The sequence below is a fragment of the Bos taurus genome, chromosome 1 (assembly GCF_002263795.3).
Source record: "Bos taurus isolate L1 Dominette 01449 registration number 42190680 breed Hereford chromosome 1, ARS-UCD2.0, whole genome shotgun sequence".
Taxonomy (NCBI): Eukaryota; Metazoa; Chordata; class Mammalia; order Artiodactyla; family Bovidae; genus Bos; species Bos taurus.
In genome coordinates this window covers 143,850,568-143,877,221 of record NC_037328.1, presented here as the reverse complement: position 1 = coordinate 143,877,221, position 26,654 = coordinate 143,850,568, and the positions used below count along the sequence as shown (strand labels likewise).

General features: G+C 53.1%; 1 protein-coding gene across 3 annotated transcripts; it reads right to left on the bottom strand.

Moving 5' to 3' along the window:
- Window positions 1–2,449: 2,449 nt before the first annotated feature.
- On the bottom strand, window positions 2,450–26,480 carry RRP1 (ribosomal RNA processing 1). Of its 3 annotated transcripts, none has more exons than XM_059880332.1 (13): window positions 26,079–26,480; window positions 14,471–14,553; window positions 13,019–13,076; window positions 11,433–11,518; window positions 10,949–11,010; window positions 9,246–9,375; window positions 9,086–9,150; window positions 8,737–8,918; window positions 5,767–5,846; window positions 5,023–5,120; window positions 4,890–4,909; window positions 3,906–4,016; window positions 2,450–2,970 (listed from the first exon to the last, which is right to left on the bottom strand). In XM_059880332.1, the coding sequence occupies exons 1-13, from the start codon at window positions 26,119–26,121 to the stop codon at window positions 2,738–2,740; spliced, it is 1,251 nt and encodes a 416-aa protein (XP_059736315.1). In that variant the 5' UTR covers window positions 26,122–26,480; the 3' UTR covers window positions 2,450–2,737.
- Between the last annotated feature and the right edge of the window lie 174 nt (window positions 26,481–26,654).

The following is a 26,654-nucleotide window of genomic DNA, read 5'->3' as shown; positions in this document are numbered from 1 at the left end:
CATTCCTGACATCAATGGAGTACATATAATCCACTGGATTAGACAGGGAACCAGGAGCCCCTGACACAGGAGATCAGTGAGTAAGTAGCAGTTTGATGAGAAACAGTACCAGAATTTCAGAGCCCCTTCTACACACTGTCAGCCCCAGGGGGAAGGCCACTTTCTCAAGATCCGCCCCTCTCTCCACACACACACACACACACACACACACACACAAACGCAGGCAGGCAGGTGGAAACTCTGCAGACTGGACACACGCACACACAGGCGGGTAGAAACTCTGCAGACTGGGCAGGATCCGGGGAGAAAGCACATGAGATCTGGGATGCTCCCACCCGACGGCGGATCTGCACAGAAGTATTTACTACTCAGCCCCAAAGGGAATGAAGTTCTGACACACGTCCCAGTGTGCGTGAACGACACGCACACTGCAGGAAGCCACACACTGAAGGATCCCCCGCATCTGAAAATCCAAAATGGAGAAATCAGCACAAGAAGTAGGTCGGGGTCGGGGTGGGGGTGGGGTGGGGGCTGGGAGGGGACCAGGCGTCCTCAGGGGCAAAAATATTTGATGGTGCGTTCATCACGTCTCAATAAAGTGCTTTAAAGGGGGGCGGGGGGGAATGATACATGGGGAAAATAAAAACAATGCCCCCTTTTGAACACAAGTTTTCCAGGAACAATGGTTGGCATCTTTACCCATCTTGCCCAATGGGAATGTTTCCCAACACTGGAGAAACACTGCCCTTCAGAAAGACAGTGACCCACCGCCCACCAGCGCCCACAGCGAGGTAACGTGGTTAAAGTTGAAGGATCCTGAAGACACAGGAGGCGGTGGTACAGCTTGGCCTGGAACAGTGACAGGAGCAGGGTGCTGACAGAGTTACGGAGGGCCGGGGTTTGAGAACTGCAATCAGGCATGACGCTTTTTCTCCCCCCCCAGAAACTTCTGCAGGGATGATGGTTGCTTCCTTACTTTTTGATCAAAGGAATTCCACTGAACAGAAACCCATACCCGCCTGCACCCACAAAACAGCCAAGAGCAGCAGGACCTCCCTCCCTCCCAGGGTCCCTGCTGAGGAAGTGACACCTGAGGGCGTCAGTCGGGCAGCCCCTTAGCCAGCCCTGCTGCCAGCGCTGTGTCTCTTGAAGCTGCTCTGTGGAGATGACAGGAATGTTCACCCACTGAGGTGAGGGGAGGACATTCTGGCTTGTACAGGAGTTGACCTGTGTCTTATGCTAACTGCAGCAGTCTGATAGTGGCCTATCCAACACACACCATGACTGCGCTTTAATGATCGAAGAGAACAGCAGTCACGAGAAGTAAAAATTAAAGATTAAGCGCCTCTTTTCCTGGGACACCAGTCCTTCCCTAAGACTCCTGCCCAGGTGCCAAGGCCCTGCTGACTCACTGTGCACCTGTGGGCCTGGTTCTGAAACCGTGAAGGCAAGTGTCCCTGACTTGGTACTTTTTGTTCTGACAAGACATAAACCTGTGCGGAAGACTTCCCTGGTGGTCCGGTGGTTAGGACTCTGAGCTCCCAACACACAGGGCACAGGTTCAGTTCCTGGTCGGGGAAGACCCCGCAGGCCAGGTGGGGCAGCCAAAAAAACAAATTGTGCTGAAAACCTTGCTTCTCTGGGGCAGTGCCTCAGCCCTCTGAGAGGCTGTACTCTGGGTTCCAGTCCTCAGTCTGGCTCAGATAAAACTCTTCTATTCCTATCACAGACTGTTGACTACTTCTGTCAACAGGGGAGAGAAGCACCGTGAACTTGGGGACTTAACACTCCCCTCCCCTCCAATCTCCCCACCGCCTGCCCCGACATGGACTGGAAGGGGGCCCCTGGGGACCTCCTCCTGGGGGCACGAGCCTGTACACAGCTGGGCTTTGTAAACTGAAGTTCAGCTCCAGCCTCAATGGGCTCTCCCGAAGCTGGGCCTCTCGCTGGGCTCAGCCTCACACCTCGGCCCGGCAGAGGCCAGCCTGGCTGGAGACACCCACCTGAAACCCAGGCAGCCCTCTGCTGCGGGCACAGCTCCACCTGGAAGCCCCCCCGAGCCCATACTGCACTGCATCCCGTTTCTATTTCCTGTCTAGTCAGGGCTCGGGCCAGGAGCTGAACCCCAGGGGAAAGGAGCAGGGGGCCTGGTGGGCAGATGCCCGTGGGACCTCAGGCCCGGCTCTGCCTCCAGGTCACAGAGAAGGGGTGGGTGGGGAGCTGACCCTCCCACCCACGTGACAAGGTTGGCGCAAAGCACAGAGCACTATCAGCTCTCACCCCGAGCTGATGAAGTACACGTGCAGACGACACTGTTAACACTTGGCATCGTCTCCAGGGTCTGAGGAAGACGCAAACAGGCTCTGGGGGCACACCACCAAAACCGCCGGGCACCTGCCAGGCCATGCGACTGGACATCCCGTGAAACCACACCAAGGCAGGACCGGCGTGTAGGCACCACGTGGCACGTTTATTTATCGACACCAGCCGAGTCGCCAGTCTCCTGCCCAAGGAAGGTGTCTGTGGGGGCCTCCAGTCCCAGGTTTTGCAGGCCTGGCTGAGGTCAGCACAGCCGCAGTGTTTCTGGAACGTGGGCACCAAGTGAGGGCCTGACCCCGTGAGTCCTGGCCTCGGCTGCCTCTTGACACAGTAAGTTGGGGAGCAGTCAGTTTCTGGAGTCTCGGGGACCCGGCCCAACTGTCTTGTCCCCTCATTTTCCCAGGGGGCCTGGGAGATGTCACTTCTGGCCCTCTGGGGTCCGCTTCCTTTTTGCCTTTGGCTCCTGGCAACCGGCTATCTTTGCTTTGGCCCCCACCCGAGGCCGCCGCTGCCTCCTGGGGGCCCCTCTCCCGCCATGGCCCCCAGGCCGCTCCCGGGGCACAGGGGGGTCACCGCCTGCTCTCTGCTGCCGCCTCCTCCTCGTGGATCCTGGGCTCGAGTCTGAATGTAAGGCCTCCTTTGCATGTCTCCCTGAAACACAAGGCTGAATGAACGAAGCATCAAGAAGGTCGGCTCTGACTCCTGAGATTGTCTGGGGTGCTGGGCCCGGGTGGCAGGGACACAGTGTTCAGCATGACGGCGCTGGGAATGGACCTGAGTCAGCCACCCAGGGGCCTGCATCAGTGAGACTGGGAGGTCCACAGCCACCAGGTGGGCACACAACCTACGGAGACTGGCCGGGAAGTGGGCCTTTAGGACGACCCGAGTGAGGACAGGACCGGGAGAGAGGGACGTGGGCGAAGACGAGATGGACAGGGGGCCCAGGCTCAGTGCACAGGGGCGGGGGTGCTGCTGAGAAGGTGGGGCTGGAGCTCAGTCAACGCGACAGCTGTGAGTGGCATCCAGGGCCCAGCCTGGCGTGGGTGCATAAGACGTTCAGACTGCAGAGCAGCCTGGCACCAACGGACCCGGACAGGACTGGCCTGGGCTGGTGCAGGGGTGAATGGAGGCCCTTCACAGGGCGGGTCACATTCCAGCCACTGGCCTGTGTACAGCTGGTAGGGAGGGGAGGAGGGAGGGAAAGGGGCAGGGGAAAGGAGCAAGAAGGGTGGGAAGGAGAGAGCACGGGGGAGGGGGGGGAGCCTCTAAAATCAAGGGAGTTCCTAAGGATGCTGCAGAGGAGCAAGGGGAGGCGTGGAGCAGGTCAAACCAAAGACGGAAAAGGGTCAGGAAGAGGCACCAGACCAGGCCGCAGGGAAGGAGAATGGGGAGGACTGCGAGGGCGTCTGGGCCAGGGTGCCACATCTCCAGGACATGTGGGCAGTCGGGGGTGGGGCAGGAGGCTTGCAGCAGGCTGGGGAGGGAGGCAGGGAGTCACGTCTAGAGGGAGACAGGCTGCAGTCACACGAGCAGGGGAGCGGGGGGGAATAGAACACGGGTAACGAAGCCAGCACCACCAGGACTACCTGTCTTGTCCTGCAGCTGGGATCCGGACAAGCGCTTCTTCATTCTCACCCGCCTCCCGCCCCGCGGATTCCGGTATGCTTCTTCTGGGATGTCAGGTTCAGGGAAGAGGCCTGCGGACCAAGGCAGGCGCTCAGGAGGCTGCAGGCCAGGGTGCTTATGGTCCGTGCCTCCACGGCCTCCAGCACCCCACGAGCACCGCAGCCATGAGCTTTGGGCAAGGAGCCCTGGTCTGATTCCCACACGGCCAAGGGCAGCTCACAGGGCATTGCCAGACACTGTCTGGCAGAGCCCACGTGGAGCGCTGAACGCGTTGCGCTCTGCCTCACGTACACTTAGCTGGGGAGAGGCAGAAGATCCTTCAGAATACTGACGGGTTTGGGTCACACAAGCGTATGTCAGTCAAAACCCACCAGACGAACCCCATGTTCACGTGGTCTGTAACTTCACCTAGAAAGTACTGCCCCAGCATGGAGTATTTAGAAAGTATGCTCTGACTGAGGGGTGGGGGTAGACACATGATAAATCAAAGATGAGAAAACGCTGATAGTAGAATCTAACTACTCACCGTAGAATCCCTGAGACTTTGCACGTATTTAAAATTTTTCATAATGAAATGTTGGGGGAAACACTTACATCTTCAATCTTACGCTTTCTAGGAAGCTGTCTTTCAGAACAAGCCATACAGCTCCACCAACCACACCCCGAGAAGTGGAGCCGTATGTTGCACCACAGGCAGCAGCGTGGCCGGCCCGGGGAGCTTGCTAGAAATTCAGGTTCTCGGGCCAGCCACCCCTCACCCCGAATACTCAGCCCTGAGAACCCCTGGGCTTCACCAGGACGAGAGCTGCACAGGCCTGCAGCAGCCTCCCCGAAATTAGCACCGCTGGCCTCCCCACAGCCACCGGTGCCGGGGGGTGAGCACGCATGGCCCGATCCACTCCCGGGAGGACGAGATGCCGTCGCGCCTGGCGCCCAGTGCTCACCTTCTGCGAGGGCCTGCAACCTGGAGGGACGAGAGAGTCACTCACCACGCGCCTGACGAGGAGGGGTCGCCCCTAGGGAAGGCCCTCCCAACCATCTCTGAAGATGGGTGGAGCAGAGGGCCAGGGCACTCACTTCCGGATCACTTTGTAGAGGCGCTTCCTGTTCTGCGGAGGGGTGTCCTGGCGACTGGCCATCTCAAACAGTGTGTCGGCAACAGCCTTGTAGTCGAACTGTTCAACAGAGAGATGCCGCAGAGGCTGTCAGCCCCCAGGGGATCCCAGGAGGAGACCCACAGGGAACAAGCAGGAGGACCAACGCTCAGCCGCCCGATGCCCCCGCTGTGCCCCCACACCCGCCTCCACCCGGCAGACGCCGGCCCCAGCGGACATGAGGGGCCGCATGGTGAGCCTCTGCACAACTGTAAGTCCTCCGGGAGCCACGTCAAAACGAGCAGGATGGAACAAGCAAAATTAATCTGGTGAATTTAGCCCAAGACATCTAAAATCTTATTAACTCATCAAGTAATCAACATCTGACACTGACTAGGAAAGCCCCTACGGGTCCAATCCACCTGAAGTCCCCGATCTTGTCTGCTGAGCTCAGGCTCCGATGGGGACCTGGAAGGGCCCCACTCAGCACGTCCCACCCCAGTGGCCCCAGCACCCGAAGGGGCCGGGAGCAGAGGCGGGGTGACTGCCGAGCGGGGAAACCTGGGCTCAGCCTCCTGGGGCCCAGTCCCCAACTCCCCTTTCAACCAGTCTGTGTTCTACAGTCGAGCCTCCGGGGTCCCTGCCTCCCACCCAGTCCCAGGCGGACAGATGCTGCCCTGCCTGACGTCCAGAGCTGAGAGCTCAGCCCACAGACCCAGCCACACACCTGCAGGACAGTGCTGGTGCCGTCCTCATCGTCATCTCCTGCCTGCTGGTCCAGGGGGCGCTGAGTCCTGCAGACCGAACCTAGAACAGAAGGGCCCCACGGACTTAGACACGCCTAGTACCGCGGGAGCTACAGGCCCAACCTGGGGCCCAGGCACTCTGCCTGCCAGGGCCACAGCTGGGCTCAGGAGCTCACAGTGGGATGGCAGGAGCGCCGAGGGCCTTGCCCCAGGGCAGCAGTGCCTCCACAGACAGGGAACCAAAGAGCCGTCCCAGAGGCGGTGGGGCCTGATCACTTCCAGTGAAACCGGGAGGGGCTGACAAAACAAGGGGCACCTCAGGCAGGATTGGCAGGCCAGGAGCCCCAGGAGGAGGAGGAGGAAGGGGGCTGTCTGGCCACGGGGCGGCCTGGACTAAGAGGCGAGCAGGGAGAGCCGTTTCGGGTGAGGGAGCGGACACCAGACACTTGGGGCCCTGCCGTCTCCACCTACAGAGGACAGCTTCGATCACCAGCTGGCCTGAGGGGCGAGCACGTGTGGCAAAGAATGACAACAGCAGGGCTGTGGGCAGGCCCTGGGCCACCGTGGGCCCCTGGGTCCATCTGCGCTGGTCACTCAGGCTACTGAGGACAAGGAGGAGGGGAAGGAGGGCCAGGAAGGACGTCCAAGACGGCTGGAGAGTGTTGAGGGGGATGGCTGACCAATGGGAAAGCCAGGGGCGCCAGCAAGGACATTGGCCTCAGAGGCTGCAGCAATCAACTCTTGCTCCTGCCATCCAATGACCTCCCCCCAAGGCACAGGACCATCCAGGGGCCAAAGGACGGTCCCTTCAACAAACGTGCCAGTATACCTGACATCAACACACAGAGAAAGAAGCTAGACCAAATTAACTCAACACGGACCAAAGACGTAAAGAAAGAAACAAACAGCGAAACTCAGATGCAAACATAGGGCAAAAGCCTCAGGAGACTGGATCTGGCCACAATTTTTTAGACTAAAGGCACAGGTAACATGGAAAATTAAGACAACCAGACTTGATGAGAACTTTCAAATCTGTACATCAAGGGACCATGAATAGCGTTAAGAAGACCGCCCGCACAGCAGGAGACTCCTGCACATCGTAACCTGGGGAGGAGCTGCAGCCAGAACACGGCAAAGAGCAAGCGTCCGACTCTCCGCGATCCCACGGACTGCAGCCCGCCAGGGCCTCTGTGCATGGGGTTCCCCAGGCAAGCGTACTGGAGTGGCGTGCCATTTCGTCTCCAGGGTCTCCTGCATTGCAGGCAAATTCTTTCACCAACTGAGCTACTAGGGAAGATGCCAGAACATATGAAGGCCTCCTAAAACACAATGAAAGAACAATGACTCAAAAAATGGGCCAAGGGCTTAAGTAAACATTCCTCCAAAAATACGTGAAGAGCCAACAAGCGCATGAAAAGGTGCCGGACACCCACGGTCACTAGGGAAACGAAACCGCAACCCCGGCGACAGCACTGCACTCAGGAGGAGCACCGCTATCAAAGGCGGCCTATCAAAGGCGGCAGGAGACGAGCGCGGGGGAACCGCAGCCCTCTCGACAGCACTGCACTCAGGAGGAGCACCACCGCTATCAAAGGCGGCAGGAGACGGAGCGCGGGGCCGCAGCCCTCTCGCACTGCCGCCCGGGACGCACACGAGGCCGCCGCTGTGCGAGCAGGGTGGCGGTTCCTAGAAAGTTAAGCACGGCTTACCCGAGGACCCAGCGATCCCACTCTGGGCACAGACCAAAAAGGATCGAAAGCAGGGTCTCAAACAGATATTCGTACACCCGTGTTCGTAATAGCATTAACCACAACAGAGAAACACGAAGCAACCCCAAACTCCACCTACCAACGCAGGACAAAACACGGACTTCACGTTCAATGCTGCATCGCTCAGCCTCAAGCATTCCCACACACGATACGGCGCGGCTCGGGGAGCTAAGCCAGACACAGAGACACAGGCTGTGAGAGCCCGCTGCTACAGACACAGATGCCGACAGGCAGGCTCACAGGACTGACAGCAGGGCGCCCGGTGCCAGGAGCTGAGCTGGGCAGGGGCAGGCACGGCGACAGCTTCGGTCTGGGAAGATGAGAAGTTCCAGAGATGGACAGTGATGACAGCTGTACAATGCGAACACACTTAGTGCCACTGAGCTGTGCACTTACACACAGCTAAGCTGGTAGACCTCACGTCACGTGTGTTCCACAACAAAACGCCGGGGTGGAAAAGTCTGAAGCTGGTGGAGGACACGTACCCCTAAAGGCACGAGGACCCACCACACAGTTCCCCCGAGGACACGGCCATGAGCCTAGCTGGCGCCCCCCGAGGACCCACTTAGCACAAGGTGGACGGGCTGGACCGGACACTGTCGACGCAGGCCCACGGGCCCGGCCTCCAAGGGGGACGCTCACTCGAGCTGCCTGCTACTCTTCGTTCATACCCTCTCCCTCGTCCAGCTTGATCCACCAGGCCCCACTCCCAACATCAGGGACACACAGCTCCCACCCTGGTGGGTGGGGCTGGGCACCCAGTGGTGGGAGACAGGCCAGAAAGATGAGCAAGTGACTTATGTAATTTTAAGTGATTTATTCCAAAAAGTGATCCACCATGGAAATGCCCATTGAGCAAGCTGGGTAGGGACTGGGAGGCTGCACTCTAAATGGTGGGCAGGGCAGGGCAGGAGTGACGGAGGGCAGAGACCCCACAGGGGCGGGGCGGATACCCAGTGACAGGAACAGAGCCTGGGAGTTGTGAGGAGGCGGGGGCCATGGAGTGGGCGCCAGGAGAGCGACCGGCACATGGGTTTATTCCAAGGTCAGCCCAGCTGCCACACTGAGAACAGACTTCAGGGGTAAGAGCAGAAGCAGGGGGGTGGGACAGGAGAGGAAGGTGGGGGTCCACCGCAGGCTGGGACCAGGACAGGCTGTCACCCTGGGGCGTGCGGTCCTCACCTTTAGGGGGCTCTCTGGACAGGAGGCCCGGCTCCTGCGCCGCCTCCTCCTCCTCCGACAGCTCCTCCTCCTCTGACAGCTCCTCCTCCTCCAGTTCATTCATGAGCTCTTCAATGGCCAGTGGGGCCTGCTCCACGATTGTTTCAAAGATGCCTTGAGCAATGTTGTGCAAAACCAGGGAGCTGAGGGGAAACACAGAGCCGCCGTCAGGATGGACCATGCTTGAGCCCGCCCCTCCCCATGCTGGCCTCTGGACCTCGCTGGACTGTTGTGAGCACACGGCATCTTCCAAGGGCAGCTCCTCAGGGACTCAACAGAACAGAGGAGGCAGGCGGGAGACAGCACTCACTCCTGAGTCTGGGCAGCGATCGTGCAGAAGGGCCCGATGAGCCTGAGGTTCTGGTCCGCGGTCAGCTGCAGGGAGAGGGCTGGGGCTCAGCTCCCAGGCCACAGGCACCGAGCAGCCTGGCTACTGCCCGCCTCGCCCTGCCCAGCTGCCGACCACCTACCTCGTGGGCGCCCACTTTGGTCAGCTCCTCCAGGAAGATCTCGATGAAGTGGCTCTTCACCCCGTTGGGGGCTTCACTGTCCGGGTGCAGGATCTCTGTCGTTAGCAGCTCCAGCAGCCGTTCGGTTTGTCTGGGGAAGAAGCGGCAAGTCAGGCAGCAGCACCAGGGGCCGCTGACACCAGCAACACCAGGGTGCTGTCCCTGGACCAGAAGTGACCCAGGCCGGGGCCGGAGACCTCTCCTCCAGGCCATGACACACACATACTTACCGAATGTCACCCTCAGTCTATTACATGTGTGAGAATGGAAAAGAGCCAGAAAAGCAGATAAACTAGCTGTTTACACAGGGCAACGGGAGGCTACCAGCTTCTTCATTAAGGATCTGAGGCTGAATTACCAGCAACGACGAGGATGGAACTACCTTCCTAACAACACCCCCCAAGTCAACACAAGTAATACCATCGCTTCCACTGAGCCCACTGCAAACCCTGCACCACCCCCTCCCCTCGACCAAGACAGCAGAGCCCTATACCTGATATGAGGGACACTGCCAGCCTCAGGCCTTCACAGGATTTTTAAGGATGAAGATCACTAAAAACCAGAGGCAGCCTGGCCCTAAACGTGGAGTCAAGTTACCCACAGCCATTCTCAATGTAGAAAAACAGCTCCAGTAACTACAGTCCAACTCCTGGTGATTTTTTATTGGCTGGAGGTTAGGCCAGGGCTAAGACTTGAACTCTGTAATCCAGAAGATGGAAAAGTCCTACAGCGATGCGGGCCGTAAGCTGCCCTTTCCAGTCTGGCAGCTGTTTTGACATCTGGGTCCTAGATTTATTATCCTTATGCTTAAAAATAAATTACTTTACCATCACTTTTTAAACACAAATCAATTCAAAATCTGCTGTTTCTAAGCCCTTTCCCCTAGCACCCGCCCTCCCCAAATTTGGTGGCGGCAGGACACTCAGGTGGGATGTGTGGACACACTTTCAGTAAAATAAAAAAGCAGTCTCTATAAATTCCACACCCAACTCCACACCCCTTTTGTACCAAACACAGACCACCACCATATTTTAAGAGTAATTGTCAGAGTCTCCTGGTGGCCTAGTGGATTCCGGCTTTCATGCCATGGCCAGGGTTCAAACTGGGGTTCAAACCCTGGTTGGGGAACTGAGGCCCCACGACCCATGCAGCACAGCCAAAAAAAAAAATTTTTTTAAATACTTGTCTGCTGGAATTAAAATTGCTTTTCAATGTTTTTAAAAAGTTTTTCTGGGTTCTTTATACTGAGCACACATCCCCCCTATCATTAAAAAAAAAGTTTTTTAAAAAATTTAATTTCAAAAACTTTAAAACATGAATCTGCAGAAACTCACTTTATGTTGTGATGTCAGACCGCCCCCTGGAGGTTTGGAAACCTGCTGGCTGGCGGAACCAGGACGCAGGGCCGCGGGTGACAGACAGGTCCAGGCAGCAGTAGCCCCGCCCATCTGCCCAGGGAGCCCTGCCCACCTGTCTCCAGGAGGGACTAGCGGGGAGGGATAGCTAAGACCAGCAGAGCCCTGTCCAGCCCTACTGGAGGAGCCCACCCAGCTGCCAGTTGCTAGGGAGGCCTAAGGTGAGCCAGGAAACACAGACCCTCAGTCTGGAAGGATACAGACCACCCAGCAATGGGTGTGAGCAGCACGGGCGGCTGCGGCACCCACCTCTCGTCCCATCCCTGCGTCTGCAGCACCATCAGGGCCTCGCGTAGGACCATCCGCATGAGCTGTGGCACAGGAGGAGACGCCGTGAGCAGCCCAGCCCAGACATCCCCGCTGCCTGCCATCTGTGTGCCCACTGTGCACCATGGGCCCTCCAGAGTGGCTGGGGGCTGGGCCCCGGGCCGGGATGCCAGCCTCCCAGGAGCAGCAGGATGGACGCTGGGGAGTGACCGTAGCACCAGGACTGATGGCTATGATGGATGTTCCCAGAGTGAAAATAGGACGAGAAGAAGCCCCTCTGCGGGAGCGAAGCCTCCAGACACACAGGTCTGTGCCACGCGGTGCTCACCCCTCAGGGGCCTTGCCCTCGCCACTATTGGGCAGGGGCACCAAGACCAGGTGACTGGACGCCGAGCTCGGCTCCCGGAGCGCTGTTCCCCAGCCCAGCACTGTGGGGCCCCTTGCGGGGAGCGGGCCACATCCTCACCATGTAAAACTTGTCCAGACGCAGCCTGTCGATGCCCGGCCACTCACGGTTCATGGTCTGCCAGAAGGTCTGAAGGAACAGGTGCTCTGGGGGAGGGACAAGACCAGAAGGGTTGGGGGGAAGCGGCAGCCACCTCTGGAGGGCAGGGGAGAGCAGAGACCGTGAAGAAACCTGGTCAGGAGGTCCCACGGCAGTGGCCTTGGGGCTCCTCGGCCTGAGTGCGCTAAGAGCAGTGCTGCGGATCTGCCTTAAAAATGGGACTTTCAGGAACCTCAGAAAGAAAAGTACAGCCCAGCCACAAGCCTGAACCATAGCCACATCCTCTGAACATCAAGCGTAAAGAGAAGGTGAGGCCTGGCAGGAGAGGTGCTGCCCAGGCCGCACCTCCCCACGCAAGCACTGCCACTGCCCCTGCCCCATCACCTACACCCCACCCCACCACTTACCCCACTGGATCCACTGACCTGATCAAACACAAAACCCTGCCAATAACAGGTATGTTAGGACCAGGGGGCTGTGGGTTCAACCAGGTCCCCAAAGTCCTAATCCTCAACCCTCAGTATATAACTATACTTGGGAGACAGGTCTTTAAAGAGGCGATGAAGAGAAAAGGCCACTGGTGATTCAAGACACAGATATGCACAGCCAGACGGCCACGTGAGGACACAGGAAGAGACGGCCATCCACACTCCCAGAGAAGAGGCCTGAAGGGATCCTGGCCTGCTGATGCCCTGACTCAGGACACGAAGGCCACCACTATCGCCTGCTGCAGAGCATCCCCAGAGAGAGGGCTGGTCAGACAGCCCAGGGAAGGACAGAACTGCGTCCATTACCTCGCTCAAGCGTCACCAACTGAACGCTCTGTACCCGCCCTCGTGCTGAGCACGGAAACGTTTCTGCATGTTCTTAAAAGGTGAAACTTACAGAGACTGGACTTCCTCACATGCAGTACAGACAGTCTCCCGAGAGAAGAAAGTAGTGTCTGTAACTGCACAACCCCTGCTTCTGATGACTTTGGCTACTTAACCATAACCGAACTACACCTACCCACACAGCCAGGGCACCACCAGCAATGGTCCCAGTGGTCCCAAGGTCCAGGCCAGGGAGACCGCCCAGCCTTGGCTGCCCTTGGAGCAGGGTAGGGAGGTCACAGATGCTGGCACACGGGCCCCATCCCCACAGCTCGGCTCAACAGGACCAGGGTCTACATACACATCAGGATTTCTAAAGACACAAGTGATGCCAAAGGGCAGGCGACAGGGCTGAGGATCCCTGATGCTGGTCCAAAGAAGACTCAGGAAGACACACTGCAGGGAGCACACGCCGTCAGCTGCGGACACTCCACAGCTTCCACCAAGATTCTAAATGGAAGGCATTAGCCCTCCAGATCTTGGACAGCTCCAGACCTCTGTCCTGGGTGAGTGAGGAACACATGCTGGAAAGCAGAATAGCCTCTCCCGCACCAGCAAACACTGGCCGGGATGGGGCCCTCGCTCCCAGCCTCAGAACGCAGGCCTCGTGTTCAGGGGCTGGGTCTCTGCGGATCCAGCCTCACTGCTGGGGCTCACCGTGGCAAGGATACTTACGTGCCTCTGTGGTCTGGAAAGCATGGACAAGCTGGGAAATGGTCCGGCCAAGTTCCTCCTGCACAGGAAACAAGACAAATGCCCTCAGTCCCCGAACAAATGGGCTTCTGTGCGACAAGCAGTGGCAGGAAGAAACTTAACTGTCCTCACTCATCGTGCGATCCGGCTCCACAGGGCCCCACAGCCCAGCGAGCCTGGAGTCTGGAAGTCTCACACCACTAGAAGAGGCCTCCCCTGAACGCCATGCCCATCTAGCCCCACAAAAAGCAGGGGCAGGGACTGCCCTCCTGACCAAAGCCCAACACTCAGTAAAGGAGACTGACAGTCAAAGCGGGGAGGGGAGCAGGAGCCTGAGAGCACACAGCCACCCGAGAGGGGGCTGAGGAGACCCCCAGGTTAGCAGCTGCCTACCGCCTCGGTGTACAAGCCCACCTCGTGCACTGGGCCCCAGTGTAGCCTCTGAACTTCACTAAGTACCCTCACCACGCAGGGTGTTCCGAAGCGTGAACAATTCCCACTGAGACACCCCCAAGAAAGGCGTGTCTTGAGGGCAGTGACACCACTTTGTAAGGTACACAGCGATGGACACGCGCCATGATACACGTACTCAACCCACGGATGGTACAACAGGGCAACCCTCACGGACTCTGGGTGCTGATGATGTGCTGGGTGGGTCCATGGATTGTGAGAAAGGGCCCACTCCCGTGGGGGTGTTGAGTACGGGGGGAGGTGGCAGGTGAGAAATCGCAGTACCTTCTCCTCTCGTGTTGCTGTGAAACTAAAACTGCTCTAAAACATAAGGCCTATTTTTATAAAAGACAATTAAGAAAAAAAGCCTAGGGACTTCCCTGGTGGTCCAGTGGCTAAGACCATTCCATGCTCCCAATGCAGGGGGCCCAGGCTTGATCCAGGTCAGGGAACTAGATCCCACACGCCGCAACTAGGACCTGGTGCGGCCAAACAATTAGAAAAAAGGAAAAAATACTTGTCTCAGAAGACTTGGATGCTGTCCCCTCGTTTCCAGCATTTTTGCACTCAGCTCATCATCTCTGACAAACACAAAACAGGCAACCCAGGGACTTCTCCAGTGGTCCAGTGGTTAGGACGCTAAGCTTCCTCTGCAGGACAATGGGTTCAATCCCTGGTCCTGATCAGGGTACTAAGAGCCCACAATCGCTCCCACCCCCGGCCAAAAAAAGCCAGAAAACCCAATTTTCAGCCACAATGTACCCTGGCATTCACCAGCATCGCTATGGTGCCCAACTCACCAAGTGTGAGACCCTCCCTAACCCAAGGCCATGGCCCTCCAGGCCTTAAGGAAAAATAGTATCAAAGCTATAAAACTGCGCTCAGTACGTCTGCTGGAGCAAAATGAGGGCTGACAACAATGCTCGTCCACCCTCCCACTGATACTGTGGCCCCGGTGCCTTCTGTAGCCTCCTGGGCGCTCACCTGCAGCAGTGGCTTGTCCTGCATCCACATGCAATAGAACAGCCCTTTCCACACCTTCAGCAGCTCATCATGAGTGAAACCACCTGCGCCAGAAACAGGACCATTCAGACTAAAGGAACACCATCTTTCAGTGCCAGAACAGCCAGAGAACTGTGACTGCCTGAATCAGACCAAAGTCCTCTTACTGTACAGGCGCCTGGCCCTCGCTCTCAACCAATCCTCCCAACCCAGAACCTGCTGGGCCAGTGGCTGCAAGGTCTCCTGCAGGTAACTGTTCTTTGATTCATTCAATAAATGTTTACCGAGAATCTCCAAGTATCAGAGACTGTGCTCCATTTTTCAGATTCAAAATTGAATGAGTCACAGTTTCTTGGGCTGGATGGTGGCTACGCATGGGAACCTGTTGGCCACAGGTCACCCAGTGTTACACCCGGGCTTTGCACACTTTTCAAATTTTAAAGTTACACATTTCCTCATTCAGGCTCGTTATGACAAAACTAGACAGCATATTAAAAATCAGAGACATTACTTTGCCGACAAACATCCATCTAATCAAAGCTATGGTTTTTCCAGTAGTCATGTACAGATGTGAGAGTTGGACCGTGAAGAAGCTGAGCACCAAAGAATTGATGCTTTTGAACTGTGGTGTTGGAGAAGACTCTGAGAGTCCCTTGGATTGCAAGAAGATCAAACGAATCAATCCTAAAGGAAATCAGTCCTGAATATTTATTGGAAGGACTCATGCTGAAGCTGAAGCTCCAATACTTTGACCACCTGATTAGAAGAACTGACTCATTGCAAAAGACCCTGATGTTGTGAAAGATTGAAGGCAGGAGAAGGGGACGACAGAGGATGAGATGGTTGGATGGCATCATTGACTCGATGGACGTGAGTTTGAGCAAGCTCTGGGAGTTGGCCATGGGGTTACGAAGAGTCAGACACAACTGAGCAACTGAACTGAATGACAAGTATATAAACTGACTGATGAAGACAGATACATAAAATCAGCCAACAGGTATAGACTGAGCTCTTAACTATGTGCTGGCAGTTTCAGAGCAGTGCTTCTCAGACTTTACTAATAGGATGGCATCACCTGGCGGGTTTCTTTAAAGATTGCTGGACTTCCCAGGTGGCATGAGTGATAAAGAACTTGCCTGCCAATGCAGGAGACATAAGAGACATGGGCTCCATCCCTGTTGGTAAGATCCCCTGGAGGAGGAAATGGCAACCCACTCCAGTATTCTTGTCTGGAGAATCCCATGGAGAGAGGAGCCTGGTGGGCTATGGCCCATAGGGTCACAAAGAGTAGAAGATGGCTGACAAGACTAAGCACATACACAGCCCATCTGCCAGAGCTTCTGATTCAGCAGGGCTTGGATGGGACTCACAAATTTACATGTCTAGCAAATGTCCAGGTGATGCTGAAGTTGCTGATGGAGCCACATTCTGAGAACCACTAAGGAGCGTGATTTCTGACAGCTGTATGCTGCATGAAACTCAGACGACAATCCAACAATTACACAAGAAAACACTACCAACAGCGACAAACGCCGCTCTGAGAGAAAAAACATGGTGCCCAACAGTGGGGAGCAGGGGTAGCGGGATATACGGGTTGACAGGATCCTGCTCCCAGAGTAGGCAAGTCTGAACTGGAAATAGATTAGGGGCTTGGCTGGGGCGGGGGGTGGCCCTCCGCAGAGGGACATATAGCGGCCGAGAACGCCAAGCACCTTCAAATCAGTCAGCGTGGATAAGGGGATCAGAGCCAAGCGTTCGAACAGGCGGGAGCGCTAGCGGTGGGGTAGGCGGAAGCATCGCCACGGCCCGGCCGGGCGGACCACGTGGAGGCTCCACGCGGTTGGAAAGTCAGCTAACTCGGGCCACCGGCCCCCAATCCGGGCCCCCGCGCCCCCAGCCCGGCCTGGTTCGCGAGACACCCCCCGCCCACATCCCGCCAACCCCGCGCCAACCTTCGGCCCGCTGAGTTCTGGCGACGATGTATTTCCGGAGCTTCCTCACCGCCCGGTCCCGGGTCACCTGCTCGTTCCCCGCCAGCCGCTGCGCCAGCTGGATTTCGGGCGGGAGTTTTACTCGCGGACCCATGGCGACCCTGCCGAGACCCCACGATACCAGTTACCTCGCCGCTATGCCTGGGCGCGTTGCGTGACGTCACACGCCCGCGCCAGCCTCTCCAGCACTCGGTGTGACGTCACATGTCCGCGCCAAATTCTCCCGGGTCGCACGCCTCCGTCTCCTAGTGGCAAGGCCCCGTAATGACAAGTGCGTGGGGCTCTGGCTCCATTCATTCTGCTGCTGCTGCTGCTGCTGCTGCTGCTGCTGCTGCTGCTGCTAAGTCGCGTACGACTCTGTGCGACCCCATAGACGCAGCCCACCAGGCTTCCCCGTCCCTGGGATTCTCCAGGCAAGAACAATGGACTAGGTTGCCATTTCCTTCTCCAATGCATGAAACTGTAAAGTGAAAGTGAAGTCCCTCAGTCGTGTCCAACTCGTAGGGACCTCATAGACTGCAGCCTACCAGGCTCCTCCGTCCATGGGATTTTCCAGGCAAGGGTACTGGAGTGGGTTGCCATTGCCTTCTCCCCATTCATTCTCAGTTCAGTTCAGTCGCTCAGTCGTGTCCGACTCTTTGCGACTCCATGAACCGCAGCACGCCAGGCCTCCCTGTCCATCACCAACTCCCGGAGTCCACCCAAACCCATGTCCACTGAGTTGGTGATGCCATCCAACCATCTCATCCTCTGTCGTCCCCTTCTCCTCCTGCCCTCAATCTTTCCCAGCATCAGGGTCTTTTCAAATGAGTCAGCTGTTCGCATCAGGTGGCCAAAGTATTGGAGTTTCAGCTTCAACGTCAGTCCTTCCAACGAACGCCCAGGACTGATCTCCTTTAGGATGGACTGGTTGGATCTCCTTGCAGTTCGAGGGATTCTCAAGAGTCTTGTCCAACACCACAGTTCAAATGCATCAATTCTTCAGCACTCAGCTTTCTTTATAGTCCAACTCTCACATCCATACATGACCACTGGAAAAACCACAGCCTTGACTAGATGGACCTTTGTTGGCAAAGTAATGTCTCTGCTTTTGAATATGCTGTCTAGGTTGGTTATAACTTTCCTTCCAAGGAGTAAGCGTCTTTTAATTTCATGGCTGCAGTCACCATCTGCAGTGATTTTGGAGCCCCAAAAAATAAAGTCAGCCACTGTTTCTACTGTTTCCCCATCTATTTGCCATGAAGTGATGGGACCAGATGCCATGATGTTAGTTTTCTGAATGTTGAGCTTTAAGCCAACTTTTCCACTCTCCTCTTTCACTTTCATCGAGAGGCTCTTTAGTTCTTCTTCACTTTCTGCCATAAGGGTGGTGTCATCTGCATATCTGAGGTTATTGATATTTCTCCCGGCAATCTTGATTCCAGCTTGTGTTTCTTCCAGTCCAGCGTTTCTCATGATGTACTCTGCATATAAGTTAAATAAGCAGGGTGACAATATACAGCCTTGATGTTCTCCTTTTCCTATTTGGAACCAGTCTGTTGCTCCATGTGCAGTTCTAACTGTTGCTTCCTGATCTGCATACATATTTCTCAAGAGGCAGGTCAGGTGGTCTGATATTCCCATCTCTTTAAGAATTTTCCACAGTTGATTGTGATTCACACAGTCAAAGGCTTTGGCATAGTCAATAAAGCAGAAATAGATGTTTTTCTGGAAATCTCTTGCTTTTTCAATGACCCAGCAGATGTTGGCAATTTGATCTCTGGTTCCTCTGCCTTTTCTAAAACCAGCTTGAACATCTGCAAGTTCATGGTTCACGTATTGCTGAAGCCTGGCTTGGAGAATTTTAAGCATTACTTTATTAGCGTGTGAGATGAGTGCAATTGTGCGGTGGTTTGAGCATTCTTTGGCATTGCCTTTCCTTGGGATTGGAATGAAAACTGACATTTTCCAGTCCTGTGGCCACTGCTGAGTTTTCCAAATTTGCTGGCATATTGAGTGCAGCACTTTCACAGCATCATCTTTCAGGATTTACTGACAAGTAAAAGGAGGCCAGCATTTGCCCGCCTTTTGGGAGGCGGAGAGGTGCTGTAGCTCACCCTTGGCTGCTGAGGGAAGGCTCTTCTTTAGCAAAGAATGCCAGCAAGCACTGACAGAGGAGTGGTGGAATTGTAGAAAGCCCCCAGTGAATGTTGGTTCAGGCCAGGGGCATCAGAAAACGCCATGATGCCAGGGGAGGGTAGTCACAGTGGGGTTTGCGCGAGTATCACCTACACCTGCAGTGGCCTGCTGCCCTGGCGGGGCCCCCCAGCTACAGCACCCTCACCCTTGGGGCACGCTGCACTGACCTCGTTCACCCTGTAGGTCTGCGACCGGCCTGGAACACAGAAAGGCGGAGGCAGCACACAGAGCAGGGGGAGGCAGTCGCGAACCTGTTCCGGGACAGCGCCCCTCAGTAGCCTTTTTCAGTAAGGGTCATATGTCAGGGGGCCCCAGGATCCCCAGATTCGTTGATTCACTAGGAAGGCTCTTGGCTGTGATTTATTATGGCAAAAGGATTCAAAGCACAGGGAAAGGTTTAAAGAGCACGTGTTCCCCTAACTTCCCAGCAAACAGCTATGACAACACATTGAATGTCAGAAGGAGCTTGTTAGAGGTCAGAGTCTGGAGCTTTTAGGGGACTTCCCTGGTGGTCCAGTAGTCAACACTGTCCACTTCCACTGCAGAGATCCCTGGTCTCCCGAATGACCTGAAACACTGCTAAAAAGTTAAAACAAAAAGCCCAGAGTTGTTACTATGAGCTGGTCACAGCACCCTCTACCAGACACACCCAAATTCCAGACTCCCACAGGGAGAGCAGATGTTCAGCACCTGCTGTGTTGTTGGCCCAAACGCCTTAGGCCCATGAGTCACTCTTATCACAATTAGGGTGATGGGGTTGTTGTTGTTCACTCACTAAGTAGAGTCTGACTTTTTGCGACCTCATGGAGAGCAGCATGCCAGGCTTCCCTGTCCTTCACTATCATCCGGGGTTAGCTCAGACTCATGTCTATTGAGTTGGATGCCATCCAACCATATTATCCTCTATCTCCCCCTTCTCCTCCTACCCTCAGTCTTTCCCAGTATCAGGGTCTTTTCCAGTGAGTTGGCTGTTTGCATCAGGTAGCCAAAGGACTGGAGCTTCACTTTCAGCATCAGTCCTTCCAAGGAATATTCAGGATTGATTTCCTTTAGGATTGACTAATTTGATCTCCTTGCAGTCTAAGGGAGTCCAAGACAAGAGTCTCCTCCAGCACCACAGTTCAAAATCATCAACTCTTCAGTGCTCAGCCTTCTTTATGGCCCAACTCTCACATGCATACATGACTACGGGAAAAACCATAGTTCTGACTATACAGACATATGTCAGCAAAATGATGTCTCCGCTTTTTAATACACTGTGTATGTTTGTCATAGTTTTACTTCCAAGGAGCAAGCATCTTTTAATTTCCTGGTTGCAGTTGAAACAGAGCAGGACCCTGTGGTCCTTGCCCCCTGCCTCCCCTCCATGTCTTCTGCCTGCCTTTTGTATGTGGAAAACTTTAGTCAAAGAATAAGTTTAATCAGAGAAATGAGAACATGTGAAAACAAAGAAAAACAGTCTAAGGAGACTAAGTAATAATAGTGTAGTTGTTAAGCATAGTCATGGACCTGTAGTTCTTTCTCAAGGGCTATAGATAACATTCTGAATCATATCCTGTGAGCTGTCGTGTAGATACCAAAACACCAGGTGAAAAAGTTAAGTACATGATGACCAGGCTGTACCCAGGACGTGAGCTGCCACATGTCTGAGAACTGGCTGCAAAGAAATGGGAACAAATGGACCCTGGAACTGAAGATTAACTGCACCTAAAACAACCAAGATGATGCTGGTCAGACCACTGACGACCAATTTGAAGATGACTGTGCTCTTTCTGCATGTAAGCTCTCCACCCCAACTCTGTATATAAAACCTCTCAACCCCTGCTTTTCAGGGAGTAGCAGTTGGCCTTTGGACAAATGTCTGCCACCCTACCCCCCAGACAGTTGTCAACATTTGAAATAAAGCAAACTCTCCTTTCCACCAACCTGGCCTGTGTATTGGCTTTTGAGCGGTGAGCAGCCCGACCCACACACTATTCAGTACCATAGTGACCATCTTCGGTGATTTTGGAGCCTAAGAAAATAAAATCTGCTTTACTTCCACTTTTTCCCCATCTATCTGCCATGACGTGATGGGCCTGGAGGCCATGACCTTAAGTTTTTGAATGTTGAGTTTTAAGGGCGATGAGGAAAATCCCCAAATCCAGGTTCCCAGCTAAGGGTCAAACTCATTTGCTGGACTCCCTAAGGATAGCAGTCAGGCCTTATATTAATGCTTTTCTGCACAGGCAGGGTAGTCAATATTTCCATCTTTGTGGGCCAAAACAATTGCTCCTTTGGTGCCTAAAGCAGCTACAGGCAACATGTAAATGAATGGATGCGACTCTAATAAAAATTTATTTACAAAAACAAGTGATGGGCCAGGATTAGGCCCAGTGATTATAGTTTGCCAGCACATGGTGGAGAAGAATGTCTCAACTTTTAGGAAATAACGGTGACGTGTTCGGTGAGAGTTAAATGTCGTGATATCAATAAATGGATAAATGATCACATACATGTAGTACACAAGCAGATACAGCAAAATGGTAACAAGGATTGACTCCAGGGGAGGAATACAAGTGTTCATTGCCCTATTCATCCAGCTTTTTCTGTTTGAAAAAGCTATTTAAGTTTTTCACCAGCAGTGGCAATGTTGAGCAGGACAAGATCCCTGCCTCACCAGCCAGGACTCAGCAGAGATGCCAGGCAGTAAAGTAACAAATCCTTGCACTCCAGAGAGGACAGTGCTCTGGGAAAAGCCAAAAGAGGAAAGGGACAACAAAACCCAAAGAAAAGGGCAATTTTAATAGACATTCAGTGAACTTCCAACACAGAATTTCACCAAAATAATATAATGAAATGGAGCAACATATACTTTAAAAATATTGGGTTGGCCAAAGAGTTCAATTGGGTTTTCCCCTAAGATGTTACGGAAAAAGCTAAATGAACTTTTGGTACAACTCAAGATACTTGACAGTGTATACAGCTACTAGATGCTGACAGCTGATGAAGGATTTCTTGCATATTCAGTGGAACTAAAAAATGCATGTCTTTGTTCAGATGAAATGAAATTTATATTTTAAGGCAGGATGAGAAAATGAAGCATAAAATTCTGTCCATTCAGGCCTCCTTCTGCCTTTGATGGCCAAGTGCATCCAAATTATACATTAACCAGACCTCCTCAAAGGTGGGAATGCCTGTTCAATCATAAAGATCATTTTTGTTTTGTTTTGTTTTGTTTTCTGACACTGGCAATGTGACTTCTTAGAAGAATAGTATTCTTTCCCAACTTCGTAGGGGGTCATGGTGACTGGCTGCTGGCTTTGCTGCCTGGACTATGTATTCTTGGTGAACTGTATCTAAAATGCCAGTATGTCATTTTGATGGATGGTTCTTTGTCTCAAAAATGTATATGACCATGCCTTTGACTTCTAACAGCCAGAAGAGTCTTCAGAATTTTCTATAAGACTTTTTCCTGGCTTATAGTCCTCAATTTGGCTCAAATAAAATTCTCTTTTTTCTTCTTGTCAGCTGAATTTTCCTTGACAATTCTACATACCAAATTATCCTTCTTTAGGAGACTTTCCAAAATCTGCTATGCTTCGCAGGCAAGAACCACCCATGGATATCAATCAGTGGCAAAAGGGTGATGACCAACATGATATTCTTATAGCCTCAAAGGACTTATTGGTTAATGGGAAAATTAGTAACGTTACAATGGAGAAACCCCACAGACACACCTTCACTCAAGATTGCCGGGGTCCAGCCCCGGCTGATCCAGGGTATTCAAAGGGGAGACGGCATCGGCGACTATTTATTTATTTATTCATCAAAGATATAAAGAATAATAGAATGAGGATAGCTCAGTAGGAAAATTCAGTGGAGAAAAGAAGCTGAGTAGCTTGGTTTACGCGGAAAATCAATATGACCCGTGACACCAGGTTAGCTCTGACCATGGAGGCCGCAGGCACCCTCTCGAATAGCGGAAGGTGCCCTACCTTAGACACCTTCTCGAGTGGGTCTTAGAAGCCCAGGCAATGTCAGAGCTGTTCCAGATATCTGAAATATGGTTTTTAATCTTTTCCCAGTCAAAATCTGTCTCATTTAGTTTCGGGGGTGTTACACATATCCACCGGTAGTCAGCATGACAGGACAATGCCATTTTCACTTTTAAAGCCTGCAATTCAGTCCCAATATGTATTACTGCTTCCTCTAGGGCATCTACCCTCATTTCTAATTTTCTGTCTATAGCTTCCTGTGTTGCCAATGCTAAAGAAACATTTTTGGACATAGAATCAACATATTGAGCAGTATGTACTTGTTGAGTCAATGATATTGCTGCCACAGTAACAGAAGTAATTGCACTTATCAAAGCTGCTATTCCCAAGATAAGTAAGCCCACAAATCGTCGTGTTTGCATTAAATCCTGCAGTTGTTGTAATACAGCAAGAGCATAACTCAATAAGTGGTTACATCATAAGATAAGGTGGACGTTGTAACATTACAAAGGAGCAAACATTATATTGAGGATTTAAACAAGATGAGAGCATACATTGTTCACAACACCACCACAAAGGAGCAAACATTATATTGAGGGTTTAAACAAGATGAACCAGGGAGCAGCTGTAGGCATCGGCCGGGCAAGTTGGAATGGGCTCTAATATGTCCCACAATATATTTTTTATCTCTGTGTTTAATCTCCTTTTGTAAATCAGATAACAAGGAGAAGATAGTAGTTTTATTTTTTGGAATATTAGCAGTTTCAATATGAGGAAACAACCCTACAATATATCTGGAGTCAGTCAAAAGATTAAAGGTGTGGTCTCCTAAATGTTGAAAAGCCTAAATAACTGCTTGTAACTCAGCCCTGACATTTTATTCCCTTGAATTAAAAGATCTTTTAAAGGCCTTGGAGCTGTAATTTCCTGTACCCAAAAGGCTAGACCACTAGATCTAAATGCATTGTGGCTCTTAGCTTGAGAAGTCAAGTTTTTTCTTGTCTGATAATAAGGTAAAAGCAAAAGCTGTGTTACTCTTTGACCTTTATTAATTTGTACAGTTTTGGTAGGCGGTGAGATCAAGACTTTAATTTTTCGAATATAATCAGAATCTACTACACCATGCACCACCGAAATTTCTTTTCTTTTTTTTTTTATTTTTTGAAAAGAAAGCGAGCTACGCCCCAGGACAAATCTTACAATGTCCTCAGGTAGGGGGCCAGCCACTCCCATTGGAATTGGAGTAAGCGGCATGTCAGGGGTTAATATTGTTGCTAAATCCCCTTGCCGGTTCCGCTTTTCTCCTAGCCTGGGTGAGACCCCCCTGAAGGGGTTTTCTCTAAGGAGCACGCTCTGCATATTGTGCACGCAGTCTGCTTTAAAAGCTCCACTGTTCAAAAAACTTTTTATCTTCCTCAGGCTTAGGCAACGCTTTGGGAGGGTTTGGGGGCAAAGTGGGGAATTCCTGGGCCCTGGGAGGCACAAACGGAGGCGGTGGCGATCACCTTAAATCAGAAAGTGGTGGATAAGTTTTTTAAAGGTTTGCGCAGAGAGGGAGGGAGCTCGCCAGGGCGCTCGGCCGCAGCGTCCTGTAAGCCCTCTCCTTCCTCAAGAGGTAAAGCACTTTCTCCCTCTCTTTTTTTTTTTTTTTTCAATAGCAGAAATTATGATCTGTGCAGAAAGTGGAGACTCACCACCATCCACCGCTATAGCCTCTCCCATAGGCTATTTAACAGCCTCATGACAAGGGTCCAGGACATTTCTAATCATATTTCACAGAGCCAATAAACATTTGTCTATTCTTAGATGCAGAGAAACTCATTTTTTTTTTTTATTTTAGAGAAGATTTTTATTTATTTTGTACCCTCTTTACCCTATCTAAACTGCAGAGGGGACTAGAAAAGAAGCCTCAAGGTGAGGATCAAATTCATCCTTGGGACTAGAGAAAACCCTTTTCCGGGAAACTCCTAGCGGAGGCCCTTAACCCCCACATGAAGGAGGAGGCATGGGGGGATGGGAGCGTCCCCTATTTGTCCTCTCCTGTTCCGGAGATCCTTTAACTGTTTGGTGACTAAATCTTACGGACGGTGTGATCGGGGATGTTTCCCTCAAGATCCTAGGAGCGGATGGTCTGATTAGGGATGTTTTTCTTAAACTTTTAGGAGCATCTTTAGCTAAAAAAGACCAATCCTCATCAGAATGGCATCGAGCTGCTGTTTCCTCTAAATCTTTCTCATCTTGAGGGGAGGTCTGATCTTTCCTTTCATCCCTATCTTTTACATGTTCATTGGCAGTCATAGTGGCTAGCCATTCGTTTAGCTGCCAATAGCTAGGTATAGCCTCTTCATTTTCACTTTTCTTTATAACAGGTAGATTCGCTTTTTTGTTTAACAGGTACTTTTCCAACTTTACTTTTCTCTTTAACAGGTACTTTTTAAATTCATGAGCTGGATCTAAAGCATCTCTAATCATATTCCACAGAGGAAGGGTGTAAGTAGGGATTTTCTCCAAGCCGTGCTGAACACAATAAGCTCTTAGCTGTTTCCCTACTTTTTCCCAGATATCTAGGTTAACAGTGCCCTGTTGTAGAAACCAAGGGCAGTGGTCTTGTACAAATGTAAAAAATGATTGAATGGTAGATTTTTTAACTTTGATTCCTCTTTTACTTAATAACTGTAAAATTACTCCTATAAAGAGCTGTCTTTCATTTGATTCAGTGTTACCCATGTCAGAAAATTAAGTATAGTAAAAGATTTTGCTTTTAGCTATCAAAAGATTAGGCCTTTTTTGTCAGTCTTTTTAGAAACCGTTTTTTCTAACTCTTTAACACTTTCAACACTTTCCCACTCCTCTTGCCCTGTCTATTCTACAGGGGGGTCTGCAGCACAACAGAAAGGAAAAATTGCTCACTCAGACCGAGGAGGGTGGACCTGGGGCTATCTCCCCCTCCCTTGCTTTGCTGCAGTTCCTGCTGTCAAAGTGCAGCTCTCTGAGCTTGGGCCTTTGCTGGGTGTCCGTTTCTCCTTCCTACCTCCCCAGGGCTCAACCTCACCTGACCTCCCATGCTTCCCTGAATTTACAGACCAGGCTCTGCCCTGGCACTTCCCAGTGAGGCTCCTCTCCCCACACACCTGTTCACTAGCGACTCCCACTGAGGTTCCACGCTGGGCCCCCATGAGGCAGGACTGGCCTGCACCTGCAGAGTCAGCCCCCAGGGGTGGCAGAGGCCCAGCGCCCACTGAGGGGCAGCTGGACCTTTCTGATAGGCCAGTCCTGTCCAGACAGCTCCCAGCACAGCCCCACCCTGCCCCAAAAAGACAGGGACCCTTTCTTTCCTGGATATTACACATACTCTAAATCCTAAGGCTAACGGCCAGAACCAAACCCTTTATTAACGCCCTCCCCATGACCCCAACCCGGGCCTGAGGCCCTGGGAGTCATCACCTCGCAGCCACTGGACTCCTTTGTGCTTCTTCTGTCCGTCCATGTCAGCCCTTCACCCTGTCCTCGGGTCACACGCCCATGGTGTGCACAGCAGACCAGCACAGGCAGGGCGCTGAGCCAGGGCTAGAGATGAGGGTCGCCGGGCAGGGGATTCTATTCCCCCCGGCCCTGGGCAGCTTTCAGGGCCAGCTACCCCCTACTCTGCGAACCCAAACACCTCTCATTTCAAGACCCATCACTGTCATCCTGTCTGCAGTGTGGGCACCTGGACGCCAGCACAGGAGAGAGGGTCTGGGGGCCCTGAGTGGCCCGGGACGCCGGAAGGGGGCAGGCTGGACCACCTCCACTCCGCGTCCTGCCCAGCTCGGGACGCGGAAACCTAGACAAGACGCACAGCTCAGCGCCCAACCCCGCGGGGCGTGGACCACCCCTCTCCCCGGACCCTGCAGACCGCGCCCCCGCCCACACCTTCCGACTCCGCCGCCCGGGAGGACGACACCAAACCCCGGGAGGGGGAACAGCCCTACAGCACACGACCCTTGGTCCCGAGACGGTACCCATCGGGGGTCCCGGGCT

What these genes read in the sequence shown, in the direction of transcription:
- RRP1 (XM_059880332.1), bottom strand. Translation starts at nt 26,121, where the DNA reads ATGGACGGACAGAAGAAGCACAAAGGAGTCCAGTGGCTGCGAG. An exon ending in ATCGCTGCCCAGACTCAGGA is followed by an intron (nt 8,919 to 9,085) that starts GTGAGTGCTGTC and finishes GTTTCCCCTCAG; the next exon opens with CTCCCTGGTTTTGCACAACA. An exon ending in GTCCAGAGAGCCCCCTAAAG is followed by an intron (nt 5,847 to 8,736) that starts GTGAGGACCGCA and finishes CTTCTGTTCTAG; the next exon opens with GTTCGGTCTGCAGGACTCAG.